A 19,895-nucleotide genomic window follows, 5' to 3' on the forward strand; every position below is an offset into this window, starting at 1 on the left:
GACAAACCATCCAAAATCTTTGCATTCAGAGAGGGACACACAAGCACTGTGTAAAATGAATTTCTGCCATACCACACCAGTGAAACTAATAACATACTGGTTCTTGAATAATGAAATTTTCTCTTGGGTCGCTGTGGCAAAGCACGTGATTTTAATGGTTATCTTACATCAATCAGCCTAGTGACCCTAGCTGGCATGTTGTACCATCAGGCGCTTTCAAAAACTGAAAGTTTACCTGTTACTTCCTATATACCACCTGCCCCGGTTTAGCAGTGTACCCATTTCATAACTTAGTCATATTTTAAATACAGTCAGCGTGAACCTCACTTTTCAAAAGTTCATTAACAAAGTTGCACCGTTAAGAGCAGCCCTGTGAGTCATTTTTAGATACCCAGTGTGGAAACAACTCCTCCCTTTGCTGAGAAACGCTTCAACAAGTGCGTGAGAACCACAGGAAGTAATAATACAGATCTCAGAGGAGTCTAGAATTCCCTCTCGAACAATGTGGTTCTCATAGACGCTGCCACTACTTCTTGTCTCCATTCTTCTAAAAATAAGTTTCATGTGGGCTTGGAAGGAGCTGTTTGAAAGCAGTATCAATTTCTCCGTATTTCCTGGCTCCTGAGTCATACTGTCAAGACAAGAAGTATCCAGGCTGATATTTTTGAGAAAGTGCAACCTAATAGGAAGTGAAGAGGTGACCAAACCGAACTAATGCCCCCACTAAATCAAAGAAAAAACAAACAAAAAACAAACAAACAAAACAAAAAACCTCCAGGCTTTCTACTTAAAGCAAAAGTAGTCTTAGGCGGAATGTCATGGGAAGCCTACCAACAGGTATCTCTGAAATAATTTCTAGAAGCTCTGAATGTGCAATCCTTTGCCCAGTTGGAGAAAAAAAGAATCACTCAGGGCGTATGACAAATCCGTATGACAAACCCAATGCGTGTTCCCCGAGGTGGCAAGGGGCGGCGTGAGCCCTGGGGACGGACCCGAAATCCCGCCAGAGGCATCCCTCGTGTCCCAGAGCCAGCCAGTCCCCTCACGCGAGACGCCCATCCCCACAGTTTGCCGCGCAGTCTCGCGGGGCGCGTCCTCGCTCCTGGGGCGATTAAGGAGAGAAAAAGAGACATAAGGAGAGAAAAACGAACCAGGAACGGGCCGCAGCGCGCGACCCGAGAAGCCCTGTCCTGCGCGGGCGCCGGTCCCGCGCTGGGCGCCGGGGGGAGAAGGAAACCTGCTGCGTGACTCGCGGCGTGTCGGATGGCGACTCCACCGCGGCTCGAGCTCCGCGCGGCCGCCGCATCGAGGCGCCGCCGGCCCAGCCCTCTCGGCGTCGGAAGCGCCCACAGCAGGGGACCAGGCCCCGCCCCGGGAAGACTGCACCGGGTCCCCACGCGCGTCCCCGCCCTGCCCGGATTCGGTGCGCTCCTGACCGCGGGGAGCCCCGCGGACCCGTGGGGCCTCTTCCCCACCCCCACCCGCCCCCAGACGCTCTCGGTGGGGCGCGTCCAGCCGCGGGTGCGTGCTGCCCCGAGGGCGCGTCACCCCCCGTTCGCATCTCTCTCCGGGAGGCGCCGGACTTTCCCCGGGAATCTCCCCTGCGCTGGTGACGGTGGCTAGTGCCTGAGTTCCCCGCGGTGGGGACGCTTGCAGCGGGGTCTGAGTGTGGGTGTGATCGCCAGAGGCGGCCGCAGGCCCTGCACCTGCAGCGCCCCTCGAGCGGAGTCCGGAAGGCTGCGAGTCACCCTGGGGCTGAGCACCCTGAGCCTCCCAGGAACTCACGAGGACTCACCCCCCTCGAGTGGACCTAACAGCAGCTTTATTCATTCATTCATGCAGCGCCCAGTGCGTGGACTCAAGCGCGGAGGAGACAACCGTGGTCAAAAATGCCGCAAGCCCCTGCCCGCAAGGACCTGGCATTCAGGGGCAAAGATAAACAGATAAAGTGTGTATTACATGTGAGGTCTATCATGTGGTAAGTATCTTGAATAACAAGGCTGAGGCTTAAAAGTTAGGAAGCGCTCAGAAAAAAAAAAAAAAAAAAAAAAAAAGCCCTGCCCTGGCGGGGCAAGTCAATGAAATGCAGAAGCCAACTGAAGAGCTCCTGATGGGCAAAGCTGGAGCAATTTGAGCTACAAAATAAAGTAGTATTGGATTACAACCCAAAGTAAATAAAGAAACCCATGAGTCCATAATGATATAAATAAACGGTTGAATAAATAAATAAGTGGTGAAGAGATAAATCTCCCCTGCAGAAGAATTCCTAATAATTTAAGTAATAATCTAATAGTTGTATATAATCCACCCTCAAGGAGGACAAGCAGAACTTCCTATTCCTTAATTATAGGCGCTCATAATGACTCTCTCCCCAAACGTCCGGTATGGAATGGAGGGAAAGAGTAACTGTACAATGGAGACACCTGAAAAACACTACCTCAGCCAGGTGATCAAGGTCAGTATTAATAGACATGAATTGTATTGATAGTATGTATCTTAAATAGGACATAGTGAAAATGGCACTTGACTTCTGTGGTCTTCCTCCCCAAAACCCATAACCCCAGTCTTATGAGAAACATGTCAAACAAATTCCAATAGTTGTACAAAAACACTGTACAAAACACCTGACCAATATTCCTCAAAGCTGCCGATGTCATTAAAAACAAAAGAAGCCTGAAAAACTGCCAGAGCCTAGAGGAGTCTAAGGAGACATGAAAACTAAATGCAATGTAGTATCTTGGGTGGGGTCCTGGGATAGAAAAATGTTATTTGGTAAAAACTAAGAAAATTTGAATAAAGTGTGGACTTCCATTAGTACTAAAGTATTAATATAGGTCCATTAAGGGTTATAATGGAAGATTATAGGGAAGGATGAGGGGTGATAATGAACGTGTGTGTGTGTGTGTGTGTGTGTGTGTGTGTGTGTGTGTTGCAAAGGCTTCTAAGATGAGAAAACACTTGAAGGAGGAAACAATGTGGATTAAGACCATTTCAAGCTGGAGGGATCTGCAAGTGTAAAGGCCCTGAGGCAGAAGCATGCTTGACTTCTTGGAGTAATATCAGTGTAGGTGGAACAGACTGAGTTGGGAAGAATGAGAGGTGGTGGGGAATGGAATATGTAGGGCCTTGGTGGTCACGATAATTTTTAAATTTTACTTTGGGAAGAGAAGACATTGAGGAATTTTTAGCAGAAGAATGACGTGGATTTTTTTTGGTTTTGTTTTTCAGTCCACTGTTGTGTTGAGCATAGATTAGTGGATAACGATGGGAGCAGGCCAACCAGTTAGGGAGCTATGATGGTTAACTTTATGTGTCAACTTGACTGGGTCACAAGGTTCTCAGGTAGCTTGTTAAATATTATTTTGAGTGTGTCTGGATGAGATTCAATTTGAATCGATAGACTGAGTAAAACAGATTGCACTTCTCAATGTGGGTGGGCCTCATCAATCTGGTGAAAGCCTTAACTAGAAAGAACCAAAAGCAGGGTAAGGGAGCATTTTTTTCTCTCTTGTCCTCACTATCAGTTCTCTCCTGCGTTCGACTTGCCTTCAGACTCAAACTTAACACCATTTATTCTCCTACTTCTCAGACCTTCAGATTCAGACTGGAATTAGATCACCGACTTTCCTGGGTTTCCATCTTTTTTTTATTTTTTTCAAGTTAGTATTTTCTTTTTTTTTCTTTTCTTTTTTTTTTATTTTTTAAATGACATTTTTTTTTTATTTTTTTTTTGTTAGTTTCAGGTGCACAAGACAAGGTAATACTTAGACGTTCATCATTCATATCCCTCACACTGTGAACTCCCCTCCCCCATCCCCCCTTCCACTATCCCTCCGACATCGCACCGAGCCATCACATTATATATATAAAATTATAGTTGGCATTCATTATTGTTCAGCTTCAGGTGTACAGTACATTGATCAAGCATCTTCATCTTCCCTGAGGTGGTCTCCCAAATGGGACCTGTGTCCATCAGATACCCTACAAAATCTTTACAACATTATTGATTATGTTCCCCAAATTATTTTTCAAAAAACTTGAGGCCATTTTGTGGTTACCGACTGTTTTCTAATCCCCTCACCTTTCCCCTTATCCCCACCCCCCCGCCCATCTAACAACCCTCAGTTTTTCCTCTTTGGCCTCCTGGGTCTCCATCTTGACAACTGCAAATCTTGGGACTTCCAGGCTCCATAATCACGTGAGCCAATTCCTTATAACAAATCTCTCTCTCTCTCTCTCTCTCTCTCTCTCTCTCTCTCTCTCTCTCTGTCTTTCTCTCTCCATATCTATCTATCGATCAATTGATAGAGATATCTCCTATTGGTTCTGTTTCTCTGGAGACCCCTGACTGATCCAAAGACATAGCAGTGGAGATGGTAAGAAGTGGGCAGGTTCTGAATATGTCACAAGGAGGGGCTGAACAGGACTGGCTGATGCATTGGATGTAGGCAGTGAGAAAGAGGAGTCAAGGATAAGTCCAAGTTTTTATTTGGAGCCGAAAAGAGGTTCCTTATGCTGAAATGGGGAAGACTGCCTGAGCAGCAAGTTTGGGGTGTGGGGGACGGAGGATGGCAGGGATTAAGAATTCAATTTTGGACACTTAAAGTTTGGAGTTGTCAAATTGTCAAAAAAGCAGTTGGAATGATGAGTCTGGGATGATGACATCAATTTGAAAGTCTTCAGCATGCAGCTGGTTTGCAGATGGCATTTAGATGTCCGAAGTCTGAGGCTGGGGGCACTCCAAAGTTCAGAGATCAGAAAGATGGAGAATCAAGACAGGAGAATGAGAAGGAATAATCAGAGAGAGGAGGTAAACTAACAAAGAATGGTGTTCCAGAAGACAGATGAAAAATATTTCAAGAATGAGCAACTTTATCAAATGCTTCTAAAATGGATAAAATTCGGACTGAAAATTAAGCAATGGTCTTGGTCATGTAGAAGTCAATGGCAAACTTGATAAGGAGAGATTTGGTAGTGTATGGTGATCACAGCCTATTTGGAGTGGGCCCAGAGAGAAAAAAAAAAGAGTAATAGAGACAGAAAAATGGGGCCATAGCTGAAAAGAAAGGTATGGTCAAGGGAGAGATTTTTTTTTTAATTAGAAGATGTACATATTTATATGCGTATGGGACTGCCAAAGAGGGAAGAAAAAGTGATGAGGCGGGAGAGAAAAGAAATAATGGCTGGTGCAATGTTCTTGAGTAGATGAGCAGGGATGGGATCCAATGTACAAATGGAAAGTTGGGGTACATAGAAAATAGACTTCTTCCCTCGTAACAGGAGGGGAGGCACAATGTCTGGGCACAGATGCTGGTGAATGTAAGGGCAGGGACACAGGTTATCAGTAAAGAAGCAAGGTCATCAGTTGAGAGTGAGAAGTAGAGAGGAAGTTTGAGAGGAGAGGAGAATGTATGAAATAGCATCAAGAGAACAATGAGAGATTAAATGGATTTTGAAAAGATAGTCAAATTTTGGGGTAGTACTAAGGGTTCATTTGAATTAGGGGATCATAATTATGAAGGGAGGCCAGTCTGTACAGCTGTATGTTCTCACCAGTCTCCTTTGCCTACTTGGGTGCAAATCAAACTAGGCGGGGGTCCAGATAGAACCAGAGTTTGGAGTTGACAGGTGAATATGCTGGAGGAGAGAGGGACAAGAGTGTTCGGAGTCTATGCAAGGGAATGGTTATAATAAAAGACCATGGTATCTGAACCAAGTAAGGAAAGAAGAGAGGACATGCATGATGGTGTTGAGGACAAGCAAAAGGTGTTAGGTAAATGGATTGGAGGTTCCAGGGCACCGAGAAATTGTTGCAGTTGAGGGGTTAGAGATTCAACTGGAAAAATACAGGTTAGTTATCAGAGAATGGGATCTTGGAGACTTGGATTATGAAAGGATACAGACATTAATAATGACAAGGTCTAGACTAACCTAGGTTCTCTGCAATTGATCTGCCCAGTTTTGACTAACCTCCCAGGTAAGTTCCATATTTTATACATTTTTCTGGAGACATTGGCTTTCACCTCCAGTCTGAGCCATGAGGAACGATGAGGACGTTACGGCAAAGTCCAGATAAAGTAGGGCAAGCACTTGGAGATGGGCATGGCCACCACATAAAGACTTGTCCCCTGTATACATCATCTGGTATACTGCTGCCTTCCCAATTCTGAAGGGCTCACAAACCCATTGAATCTCAGGGTTGGGAGGTCGTCTAGCCTAGTCAATCCCTCAGGTGCAACACCCCCATAGCGCTCAGCTAAACAGTCATTTTATATCCCCACACAGCGCAGTGATCACCACCTACCATTTCTCTTTTCCATGCTGGTTTGTGAACTCCTTGAGGATGTGTGTTTAACCTATTTTTTCTTTTTTGTGATAAAATATATGTGACATAAAATTTACCACTGTAACTATTTTAAAGTGTACAGTTCAGTTGCATTAAGTACATTGTTTTGCAACCATCACCGTCATTTCCAGAACTTTTTCGTCTTACCCGACAACTCTGTCCCCATTTAACAGTAACTCCCCATTCCTCCTTTCTCCAGCCCCTGGAAACCACGGTTCTACTTTCTGACTCTTTGAATTTGACTACCCTAGATAACTCATACAAATGGTATCATACAATATTTGTCCTTTTATAACTGGCTTATTCCACTCAGTATAATGGCTTCAAGGTTTACCCATGTTATAGCATATATCAAAATATCCTTCCTTTCTAAGGCTGAATAATAATCCTCTTTCAGGCTCTGCTTTTATTTTTCTGGAGTATATACCCAGAAGTGGAAATGCTGGATCATATCATAATCGTATATATATAATTTTTTGTGGTGTCATCATACTGTTTCCACAGCGGCTGCACCATTTTATATCCATACCAGCAATGCACAAGGGTTCCAAGTTCTCCACCTCCTTGCCAACACTTGTTATTTTCATATAACCTATCTTTGATTTCCTCTCTATTTGACACCCTGCTGGGCACATGATGTTGTATGAGGAAATGAATAGCTGCTATTAACGCTCTCGAAAAGGGAAAGGAGGTTACATGAATGAAGTTGTACTCAGGAAGCCCCACCTCACACATCTTGTTCTAGATCTGCACTGTGTCTTACTGTAGCCACAGGTGGCTATTTAAATTTAAATTAATTAAAATGAAACAAAATTTGCAGTGCAGTCCTTCAGTCTCAGTGACATTGCAAGCGTGTAACAGCCACCATAACTAGTGGTTATTAGTGCCAATATGGTAGACAGCGCAGAATGGGACATTTCCATTATTGCAGACAGTTCTTTTGTTACTACATTGGACAGCACTTTCTAGATCCTGAGAAGCACCTGTTTTGTCTCACAAATCATATTTTGATAAGCTTTTCCAGAAGTGGACAGCTTAAAATTTAAGACAACGAGCCTTCTTTTAGGAGAGAGGAAATATGCTGCCTAGAAACTCTGTGGCTCTTTAGCACAAAAATGGCTGCCCTGTGAGTTCTCAGATTTTTATGTTTAAATACTGTATTTGCCCCCTGTAGTGATTGTGTGGTTCTGCTGCTCTCGGTGATTATCTCTAGGACACAGACTTCTTTTCCAGTGGGAGCCACCGGGATGAGAGGAGCGTGGCTATCTCCTCTCCCCGCCACGGCGTGTGCTCATCCACTGATATCAGTGTACTCCACAAAGGGGGAATCATCTGGCAAAAATGTCACTTTGCCTGCTGTGTTCAAGGCTCCCGTTTGACCAGATACTGTGGACTTTGTTCACACCAACTTCTGTAAAAACAATAGAGAGCCCTATGCTGTCGGTGAATCAGCAGATCAACAAAGCAGTGCTGGGGGTGGGGGGATACAGGCAGAGCTGTGGCTCAAATTCCTCGAGTTCAGGCAGTGGGACTCATCATTCTGGCCAGGGTGCTTTTGGCAATGGGTGTTGTTTGCACTAACCACAACGTGACACCATTGGCACCGCAGAGTGAACACAACACAGAAGCGATACACCTTCTGCTCTGCTTGGGCTACCTTGGCCTTACTAGCGCTGGTCGTGTCTAAAGGTCATCGTATTGAAGAAGTTCCTGAACTTCTTTGGTGGTTGAAGGTAAATTGGAGGCTACAGGAACACCAAGGAGGCTATTTTGCTTCTTAAGAAACTGAACGCCTGGGATGATAGCAGAAAGGTCTACACCTCTTAGCGAATGAGAGCTGGCAAGGGCAAAATGAGAAACTGGCGTCGTAGCCAGCGCAGGGGACCTTGCATCATCTAACATGAGGTCAACGGCATCATCAGAGCCTTCGGAAACATCCCTGGAACGACGCTGCTTAACATAAGCAAACTGAACACTTGGAAACTTGCTCCTGGCAGCCATGTGGGCCGTTTCTGCATTTGGACTGACAGTGCTTTCCACAAGTTAGATGTTGTGTGTGGTGCTTCGGTAAGGCTGCCTCCCTCGTGAGTAATTAACAACCGTCCCACACACAAGTTGGATGGTGTGTGTGGCGCTTGGCGTAAGGCTGCCTCCCTCAAGAGTAACTACAACCTTCCCACACACAAGACGCTCAATACAGATCTGAGCAGAGTCTTGAAAAGCCCAGAGACCTACAGAGGCTTCCGAGCAGCACAAAAGAAGATTCATTGCAGAGTCCTGAAAAAAAATCCACTGAAAAACCTGAGAATCATGTTGAAGCTATACCCACATGCAAAGACCATGTGCTAGAACACCAGTCTTCACCGGGGCGAGAACCATAGCTCCAGGGGATAAAGCAGCAGCAACGCTAGAAGCCAAACCACATGAGAAGGGGATTCCATGCAAGAAGCCTGTGGTGGGGAAGAAAAGAAAGGCTGGTGGCGTTAGGAAGCAGAAGAAGCCTCTGGTGGGGAAAAAGCCTGCAGCTACCAAGAAACCAGCTGCTGAAAAAGAAAGCTCAGAGAAAAGAAAACAAGCACAAAAGAAAAGCATACACTGAAATTTGTTAATTCTGGAAAGGTCAAATCACTTTGGACAGCTCATTTTAAATAAAAATCTGATCAAAGAGGCAGTGAGAAACATGGGGAGGAAAACACAAACTTACTGAACTATTAGGTTGGTGCAAAAAAATTGCAGTTTTTGCGATTATTTTTAAATTTTTAAATCGCAATTACTTTTGGACCAACCTAATATTTATATCTTTCTCTACATCATTCAAAATACTTACCTACTAAACCATAAGTTTCAAAAAATAGTCCCATTCACAGGGAAAATGATGTCTATTTCACTTATTACTTTTTACCCAAAACTTAGCAAAATACCTAGGCCACTGGAGGCTCTCAGGAAATGTTTGTGGAATGGTGAGTGAGTGAGTGAATGAAAAAGCAAGCACTGACCTGAACTTGAGGGAGCTCAGGGCACTGAGATAGCATTTTTAGAGGGTGACACCCAGGTGTAATGAAATATAGGAATATGTATCTAGCACTAATACAGTTTCAAAGGATTTTTCTTTTTTACAGAACATGGATTTCAAGCTATTGTTTGAACAATAGCTTAAAACTTAATTCCTATTTGGAGCTTGTCTGGTGCATGTTTATAAAGCTACAACTCTGTTTTATAAACAGTTGCCACCAGTAATTGTCATAACCAGAAAATTTAAGTTCTAGATTTTTATACTGCCAGCATATATGCAGATCTCTTCTGTTTGCCTCTTTAGATCCACTTTCTGCTTTGCTCCATCCTACTCTCGACCCTGGGAGGTTGATCTGGATGGACTTTGCAAATAGGCTCCTAGGCCTTTAAACTTCTCTCAGGCTTGACCAATAGGGAACTCGAGCAGGAGAGCAAAAGCAGAGGATGAGGTCAAGGCATTTATTCCAAACAGAAAGCCTGTCTGTATCCCTCTTATTTAAGGTGCTCTGTTCTACACGATTCCTCTCCTTCCTGGTTCCGAATACCTCTCCCCACTCATGAGTCTCAGGCCTGGGTTATGCCAGCCCAGGGGTTCCTTATGGTTCCCACTCTGCTTGCATCTTTATAATAGCACCCTTATTTATAAACCTTCCTTGAATTGTTCTAATTTGAATGTGCTGTCAGTTTTAGGTTGAGATCCTAGCTGATATAGTATCCTTAATTAGTAGGTAAAGCATAGTGTCCAAATCCTGTTCTGAAAATTTTATACCTGCAGTCTTTACAAAAGTGTTCCCCTGTCTCCTGAATTCAATCCACTAGTTACCTGTATGAAGAAATCATGTTGTATGTCATCTGATATAAATTTTTTTCAGGTATACTCAGGCTAGAAAAAAATATTCTCAGATTCACAGGCAAATCTTCTTGCATATAGCTTCTCTACATAACATGTAATCTTTGGAGATATAAAACTAAGACTCTATAAAGTATATAGGTTAACTTTTAAGGGTTTAAATAGTTTAATATGTAATAATATTTAAATTCCCTCTAAATGTGTGAGGAAATCTATACCACAGTACTGCAAACAAGCCATCATTACTCAATCCACACAGCTCACCGGAGAACAGTTTCTAACCCTTTGCTGTAGACTGCAAGATTGTGTCCCTCTCAAATTTATATTTTAAAACCTGATCCCTGATGTGATGATATTAGGAAGGGGTGCCTCAGGGGTGATTAAGTCATGAGGATGGAGCCCTGAAGAATGGGATGAGTGTCCCTGTAAAAGAGACCCTAGACAGCTCCCTCACCCCTTCTGAGATGTGAGGGCAGTGAGAAGACGGCCGATGACCAGGAAGTGGGCCCCCCTGACACGGAGTCGGCCTGTGCGTTCATCTTGGACTTCCCAACCTCTAGAACTGTGAGAAGTAAATTTCTGTAGTTTATCAGCTGCTCAGTTAGATATTTTTGTTACAGCATAGCCCAAATGAACTAAGACACCCTTGAAGCTCAAGATTTAAATGTACAATTATTAGCAAACATCAGATCTTTAAAAAATATAAACGCCAGAAAGCTAATACCAATATTAAAGATAACCAATACTTAGTGTTCGGTTATAATGTGCTAAGCACTGTTTTGACGTTTTCATATATTATTTCATTTAATTCTCATCAGAAATGTATGAGGTGTTCATAATTCAGCCCCACATGACAGAGGAGGAAATTCGTCCTGTCCACTCCCCCAACCCCACAAGCAAAGGATCCTGGATTCAAATCCTAGTGTCTGACACAAAAGTCTATGTTCTTAAACACCAATAAAGATTCCAAGAACAACATCAAAGACCACAGAAGAACCAAAAAACAAGAACTTTTCAAAGCAAGTGATTTCTTCTACCCTGTTACCTACACTCAAAGAGCAATGTCAAAATCTAGGTAAGCTTAGAAAAATTACTCTAAAAGAAAAAATAATGCAACACATAACTCTCATAGAAAAGCAAATTATTTTGTTGTTCAATAAGCTTATTTTTCTGTGCATGGTATGCAAGGAGGGGTAGAAATCAAGTGGTGAAAATTGTATGATTTTGGTATTAAATTTTTTTCCTGCCTATAATTCCTGAAATGATACTGTTGCATTCTTATTTTAACCCAAATGGCAATTAAGTGAAAACTTTTCTCTTACATATTGGCATATACTGGCCTGAAGTTTAGCATGTACTGGGTAATTTATGCATACAAATAGAATACTTTCTGTAAAAGAAATTGGGCTGAAACAACCTGATCTAGAGATAGTAGAATTGATCTGCTTAATAGCTCTTAAGGGAAACCAATTTTTCTGCAACTGTGATTTTGCATAACAAGTTGCAAAAGTATTTTAAGATGAGACTGTTACTCAATATTCACTTCTGGTAAACCCCTTTTTGCACCATGACCCTGTCCTGCGGAACTTATAAAAGTGAAACAAAAGCATCAACAGAAGGTAACCAATAAGCCGTGCCCTTCACAGATAATAGTTTATAGTCATAAGCCTTTAAATATTGGTTTTGAATTTGAATCATTAATTTAGTTCTCAGCAAGTGTAATTTTCACAAATAGGCTAAACAGTTTTACATCCATATGATTTGTGCTATCTGTTTAGAAACTATATATTTCTACTCCCAAAAGCCTTACTTTGGGGCTGAGACACGATTTTTTTCTCGTTTTCCTCTTCTTCATCCATTTCATCCCCTTGCTGCAGCATCATGTCTTTTCTTTATCTGTCTTCCTTTTCCCTTTTCAAAGGGATGGGTTTCTTCATTAAATACAGTTTATAATTTCTGTGAGTTTGTGGACCACAGCCAGCTTCCCTCCGTGAACCTAAAGAAAACTTAAAAATACAACATTGGTACCACACAAAACAAGCATGTTTCAAATGATGACTACGTTCTTAAAGATGACCTTACTAAAGGTAACCGTGAAAACAAATTGCAATCTGAGCAGGGAACGCACACATTCAATGCACACATTCAACCAAGTATTTCCTTGAGCATACCTGCCTTTGGGATGATGGTGTTGTTGAGAACTTGGAGAAGCTGACAGATGTTCCTCTCCTTTCGCAGCTCTTTGCTTGTGTCCCCCGAGCCTAAGGAGGAATCTTTGCCTGACGGCCTTGCATCATTAGCTCTGGATGTTGAAAGCAGGCCACTCCAGCTGATTTCTTTAAGCCGTATTTTCTATAAGTTGGTGATGCGCAAAGGTGAGTTATGAAACAGGAACTTTTGCCACAACATTACATCCCTAGTCACAAGGAAACATTTACAAAACAAATGTTCCTGCAAATCAGAATTGATTACATGCAAATGTCAGTGGGGGACATAATCTATTCACACCTTGTTTCTTTCATGGTCCCAGTACATCATCTCTCCAACTTCAGTGATGAGCGGACCCCTCTTCAGGAAAAAGAATATATGGCACCCAGTATTGACAAATTATTTCTACTCTAATGTTACGAATATCATATATATACAATGTTATTAACATAGAGGTGGTATAGATGTCTATGGCTACAGAATATAAAATCCAAACCAATCTACACATTAAAAATGTAAAATTAATAATATTAAAATAAACAATCATTTAATGTTGTTTTGATGAAGTAAAACAAAAAATCTTTAGTTTTTTAAATAGAAAAGTGCATTGGGGTTTTTGTATTTCATTTATTAGCTGTATTATTCTCTTTATTTTGAGGATAACAGATACTCATTTGAATGATCCTCATCATTACTATGACTTTTTCTTTTAAAAATACATTCATCTCGAATCATCAATCCTTGGATTTCTTTTTCAGCTTTATTGAGGTATACGTGACAAATAAAATTGTAAGATGTTTAAAACGTGTAAAGTGTGTGATGATATATGTATACACTGTGAAAAGATTCCTACCATCTAATTAACATATCCATCACCTCCCATATTTATCTTCTTTTGTGTGTGAGAACATTTAAGCTTTGCTCTATTAGCAAATTTCAATTATACAGTGTTAACTATAGTCAGTATGTTTACATTAGATCCTCAGACCTTATTCATCTCATAGCTGAACACTTGCACGTTTTTACCAACCTCTTCTTATTTCCCCCACCCCACTTCCTGGCAGTCAGTTTTCAACTGTTTCTATGAGTTTGACTTTTTCTTTCAAGTCCATATGCTACCATGCAGTATTTGTCTTTCTTTCTCAGGCTTATTTCACTTAGCATAATGTCCTCAGATTCCATCCATGTTGTTGCAAATGGTAGAATTTGCTTTTTTCTCATGGCTGAATAATATTCATATATATATATATATATATATATATATATACACACACACATATATATATATGTATATATGTATATATATATATATGTATCAAAAAAATGTATACACATTTTAAGAAAGAAAAAAACTATTAAAATAGTATATACTGATAATAAAAGATGAATACAAGTCACATTTGACTTCTGCAATTACAAGAGGTGCTCGAAGTGGTTACCATCAGCGTCCAGACACTTCTGATAATGACGAACTACTTCTTGTGCAACATTGACCAAAGTGTCCACTGGTGTACAATTTTTGGCACCCGTTATATATAGAGAGAGTGCCAAAAAATGTATACACGTTTTAGGAAAGGAAAAAAACTATATTAAAATTACATATATATATATATATATATATATATATATATATATACACATATATATATATATATGTATATATATGTATATATATATACCGTGTTTCCCCCAAATTAAGACCTAACTGGAAAATAAGTCCTAGCATGATTTTTCAGGATTACACCCCCTGAACATAGTCCTAATGTGTCATGGAGCAAAAATTAATATAAGATCCGGTCTTATTTTCGGGGAAACATGGTGTGTATGTATATATATAGTTATATATATATATATATATATATATACACACACACATATATATGTATATATATACACACATATATATTATGTGTATACATATATACGTATATACATATAATGTGTATATATTATATGGACATTTAGGTTGTTTCCATATCTTAGCTATTGTGAATAATGCTGCAATGAACACAGGAGAGCATATATCTTTTCAAGTTACTGTTTTCATTTTCTTCAGATAAATAACTACCCACAAGTAGAACTTTTGGGTCATAAGGTAGTTCTAGTTTTAATTTTTTGAGGTACCTCATACTGTTTTCCATAGTGACTGCACCAATTTACATTTCCACCAACAGTGCACAAGGGTTCCCTTTTCTCCACATTCATGGCCAACACCTATTATCACTTGTCTTTTTGATGATGGCCATTCTAACAGGTATGAGGTGATATCTCATTCAAGTTTTGTTTGTATTTCCCTGATGATTAGCGATGTTGACAGCACCTTTTCATGTACCTGTTGGGCATTTGTACATCTTCTTTAGTGTGAATGAAAAAGGGGCCACATGCTAAACCTGACAAGCTCAGGGGAGGTCAGCATGGTGAGTCCTACAAACTCAGAGACTGAAATTAACTATATAAGACGGTCTGGACATAAAAATTCCTAACTAAAAGTGGGTCATGGCAGGTTGTCACATCCTTGGCCTGTCGCTTCCTTGGCAGGTCAATCTTGACCTTAAGTGAGCCTGTCTGTTGTCTTTTTTTGCATCTAAAATAACATACCTTCGGAATGTCAGAGTAATCCCTTTTTTTCCAGACCCCTCAGGACACAGCCAACTTCACCACAGTCAACTTGGCTCTAATAAACTCATTAAAATTCTCTACAGGTTTGGACATTTCTTATGTCAACATTAGGAAATGTCTGTTCAGTTCCTCTGCCCATTTTTTAATCGGATTGGTTTTTTGTTGTTTTGTTTTTTTGATTGTTTGTTTTGCTATTGAGGTGTATGAGTTCTTCCTATATTTTGGATATTCGCCCCCTATCAGATATAGAATTTGCAAATATTTTCTCCCATTCTATAGGTTGTCTTTATGTTTTGTTGATGGTTTTCTTTGAAGTGCTAAAACTTTTTAGTTCGATGTAGTCCCACTTGTTTGTTTTTTCTTTTGTTGTTTTTGCTTTTGGTGTCAAATCCCAAAAATTATTGTAAAGACCAATATGAAGATTACCCCCTGTGTTTTCTTCTAGAAGTTTATGGTTTCAGATTTTATGTTCAAGTATTTAACCCATTTAGAGTTGATTTTTAGGTATGGTGTAATATAGAGCTTCAGTTTCATTGTTTTGCATGTGGCTGTCCAGTTTTCCCAACACCACTTGTTGAAGAGACTATCCTTTCCTCATTGTATATTCTTGGCTTTGTTTTAAATTATTTGATCATAGATGCATATGTATATTTCTCTGCCCTCCGTTCTGTTCCATTGATGTACGTGTGCCAATACCGTATGTATTGATTACTATAGCTGTGTGAAATAGTTTGAAATCAGAACATGTGATGCCTCCAGCTTTGTTCTATCTCAAGATTTCTTTAGCTGTTTGAGGTCTTTTGTGGTTTCATACACATTTTGGAATTATTTGTTCTATTTTTGTGTGATATGTTGTTTTCGCTTACTGCTTTTAAGATTCTCTCTGTCTTTAATTTTTGACAGCTTAATTATAATGTGTCTCAGTGTGGTTCTCTTTGGATTCAGCCTGGTCCTGTTACAGTAGGCAGAAAGAATTAGGCAGAAAGAGCAGTGTGTGGGGAGAGAAGGGTGAGACAAAGGAAGGAGGAGATGAGGTCATTCTTAAGAAAAGGTGCAGGTACAGCTAAAGGTAATAGATTACAATAACATTAGCATTGCAGGCCGGGAAAATTCTCCACCCCTGTGTCGCCATGAAAGTTCCCACAAGGGCCAAGTAAAAACAAGGAAATCCCACCTCCCAACAGGAAGGAGTGGTCAGTGAGAACAGCAGGGACCTACCCTCGGAATACCTATGACAACACCCCTAAAACTTGAATAGTTCATGCTCTCATTCAAATACAATCCTAAGCCTCTTTGTTCTTTGGTGCAGTTGCCCTCCTCCTGGCCGGCCCACTCCCATTATTTTGGGGAGTGTACTCTTTTTCTTTACTTCAATAAATCCACTGCTTGCTTGGCTTTGTTCTCATGACTCATTCGATTCGTCCTTGAATTCCTTTCTGGGATGATACAAGAACCCTTTTTTTGATAACATATGGTTATAATGAGTCAGTAATTTTAAAACTCTCCATATAATAAAATACCAACATATAAGTCTAATGTAATGAAAATGTCTTTAATGAATATTTATGATTATATTTAGAGCTAATGAATTGAAATACTGTATGTGATACTACATACACACATGAATGTGGTAGTAACTATGGAGGCACAGATGGAAAACACACAGGGTGAGCCCTGTTCGTCCCAGCTTATTGCTTTGAGAGAGTTTCCAGCACATAGCATGGGAAAGAAGAAACCAGGCAGATTCCCTGAGTTAAGGAGATGAAGATAAATGTCCAGGGAGATGAAGGTGATTAAAATTCACAGGAGAGAGAGAGAGAGAGAGAGAGAGAGAGAGAGTGAGAGATCCCAGGAGATCTGCTCCGAGTAGTCACAGAGATTTCTCAGTGCATGCATGTGAGAAAACTACCTGGAGCTAGAGCAAAAACACCTAAAAAGATTGGAGGGAGCAGTAACTTTCGCTCACATAGGCCATAAATAATGCCTATTCCCACTAGCCATACAGGAAAAGTCTCATAATTCACTGGGTAGCTTGGTTGGAAGAGTTTTGCCTCAGCAGGATAAAACTGTTTTCAACTAATTTAACAGAACAAAGTTCAAGAATACTTACGGAAAAACAAAAATATTCAGCACCCAACAAGGTATAATAAACAATCTATGGCATCTGCTCAAAAATTACCAGGCATATTAAAGAGCAGGAAAATTCAATACACAATATGGAGAAAAACAACCAATCAGAACTGACAAAAATGTTAGGATTAGCAGGCAAGGATATTAAAACAGTTATTATAACTGAATTCATATGTTCAAAAAGTTGAGACACAGAAAATATGAAAAAGACCTAAATGAACTTCTGTAGATAAAAGATATAGTGTCTGAGATTAAAAATACACTAGTCGAATTAGTGGCAGATTAGACATGCAGAAGGAAAGATTAGTGAGCTTGAAGGCAGAGCAATAAAACTAGCCAGAATCACGCACAGAAAGAAATAAAAAATTAATTAACAATACAGCAATGAGCTTTGATAAAATTTCAACTGACTATACTCGTATAACAGCCCTTGAAAGCAGACTGTGATAAGTTAATGAGGTATTCTAGAAACCCAAAAGCAATTAAAATGACAAAACAGAGTTATAACTAACATGCCAGCGAAGAAGGGAAGAAAATGAATCATTAAAATACTCAATGGATCCAAAAGAAAGCAGAAAAAGAGAATGCAGAATAGATGGAACAAATAGAAAACAAAAAGCAAGTGTTTGATTTCTACCTAACACCTAATAATCACATTAACTGTAAGTAGTCTAACCACCCTCAGTGAAAAGCCAGAGATGGACAGATTGGATAAAAAGCAAAATACAGCTGGGGTGGCCGGTTAGTTCAGTTGGTTAGAGCAAAATGCTTGTAACACCAGGGTTGCCGGTTTTGATCCCTGCACAACTAGACTGAAACAAGTACTTGACGTGGAGCTGATGGGTCCTGGAAAAACACACTTAAATAAAAGTTAGGGAAAAAAAAGGAAAATGCAGCTATATGCTGCCTAAAAGAAAGGCATTGTTAAATATAAAAGCACAAATAGGTAAGAAGCAGAAGGATGGAAAAGATACAGCATGCTAATACAAATCAAAAGAAAGCAAAAGTAACTATATTAATGCCCAGACAAATACATTTCAGAGCAGAAATATTCGTAAGGATAAAGAAAGTTGTTTTGGGGGGCGGCCCGGTGGCTTAGGCGGTTAAAGCTCCATGCTCCTATCTCCAAAGGCTGCCTGTTTGATTCACACATGGGCCAGTGGTCTCTCAACCATAAGGTTGCCAGTTCAATTTCTCGAGTCCCATGGTGGGCCCCTCCCCCTGCAACTAAGATTGAACAGGGCACCTTGAGCTGAGCTGCCTCCCGGATGGCTCAGTTGGTTGGAACGCGGGCTCTCAACCACAAGGTTGCCAGTTTGATTCCTTGACTCCCGCAAGGGATGGTGGGCTGCGCCCCCTGCAACTAGAAAATGGCAACTGGACCTGCAGCTGAGCTGCGCCCTCTACAACTAAGATTGAAAGGACAACAACTTGACTTGGAAAAAAGGCCTGGAAGTACACACTGTTCCCCAATAAAGTCCTGTTCCCCTTCCCCAATAAAATCTTTGGGGGGAAAAAGAAAGTTGTTTCATAATGATAAAGAGATAAATTAGGAAGAGAAAACATTCCTAAAAGTTTTTGCCCTTTTATATTTATATTAGGATTCACTCTTTGTGGTCTATATTCTCTGGTGTGTGTACGCGAGTGTGTGTGTGTGTGTGTGTGTGTGTGTGTGTGTGTGTGTGTGTGAGAGAGAGAGAGAGAGAGAGAGAGAGAGAGAGAGAGAACCCAATTTCTATAATTGGGTTTTGACAAATGTATCCATATGTTTCCACTAGTACAATATCATATGGAATAGTCTCACTGCTTTAAAAAATTCTTATGCTCCACCCCTTTATCCCACTCTCTCCTCCCTGAAGCCCTGGAGACCTCTGATCTATTTATTATATCCATAGTTTTGCTTTTTCCAAAATGTTACATAGTTGGAATTACATAGTAGGTAGCCTTTTCAGATTCTCTCCTTTCACTTAGCAATATGCAATTAAAGTTCCTCCATATCTTCTGATGGCTTAATAATTCATTTTTTGTTGTTGAATAATATTCCACCAATATTCCATGAATATATTCAGAATATATTCATGAATATACTCATCTATAGAAGGGCATGATTGCCAGATCATATGATAAAAGTGTGTTTAGTTTTTAAGAAAATGCCAAAGTGTTTTCCAAAGTGGCAGTACCATTTTGCATTCCCACCAGCAATGCGTGTCCTCACCAGCATTTGGTGTTGTCAGTGTTTTGGATTTTAACCATTCTAATAAGTATGTAGTGATAGCTCATTGTTATTTTAATTGCTTTTTAGTTTTAATAGATAATTTTTAAAATATTGTTTAATATGTTGAGGTTCTTTATATTTACATTAATTTACATTTTTGATATAAATTCAAAGTAAAATTTGAATATCATTACTACCATTTAGAAAATCATTTAGATCATTATTGTCAATAGAACAAAATTATATGAACTCTTACGACAATGTTTTGCTAAAATGATGGCAAGAAAAACAAATTAGATGAAATAAATATGCTATAACGTATGAATTATAGTTTCTTATGCATCAAAACATTGATGATCAACCCTCAAAAAACATGCTTGACAAAATTAAATTCAGTCATTTTTGATATTTTGCCAACTTTTAGTCACATACTTTTCAGTTTTGTTATTGTGAGGCTATGTTTGCCAAGATAGGATGAGAAACATATTTAACAGTTGAACTTCACTTATAATTTT

The 19,895-nt window shown here is 40.1% G+C and overlaps 1 protein-coding gene and 1 pseudogene across 3 annotated transcripts in view; one reads left to right on the plus strand and one right to left on the minus strand.

Moving 5' to 3' along the window:
• The window catches only part of STX11 (syntaxin 11), a 67,614-nt gene that overhangs the window by 33,186 nt on the left and 14,533 nt on the right, over positions 1-19,895 (minus strand). The window contains exons 2-3 of one of the 2 annotated variants that reach the window (XM_081044400.1): positions 12,380-12,560; positions 12,019-12,214 (exon numbers count right to left, since the gene is read on the minus strand). In XM_081044400.1, the coding sequence (XP_080900526.1) occupies positions 12,019-12,091 (73 nt within the window). In that variant the 5' untranslated portion in view covers positions 12,092-12,214; positions 12,380-12,560. Of the gene's footprint in view, positions 1-1,151; positions 1,478-12,018; positions 12,215-12,379; positions 12,561-19,895 lie in introns of those variants that run through there. The other variant, XM_081044401.1, reaches the window with a different exon arrangement.
• On the plus strand, positions 1,264-8,945 carry LOC308490782 (large ribosomal subunit protein uL4-like; annotated as a pseudogene). Its single transcript has 5 exons — positions 1,264-1,521; positions 1,657-1,848; positions 2,351-2,455; positions 7,560-8,398; positions 8,462-8,945. The product of its transcript is annotated as a large ribosomal subunit protein uL4-like (transcript).

Source organism: Rhinolophus hipposideros (genome assembly GCF_964194185.1).
Source record: "Rhinolophus hipposideros genome assembly, chromosome: 3".
Lineage (NCBI taxonomy): Eukaryota > Metazoa > Chordata > Mammalia > Chiroptera > Rhinolophidae > Rhinolophus > Rhinolophus hipposideros.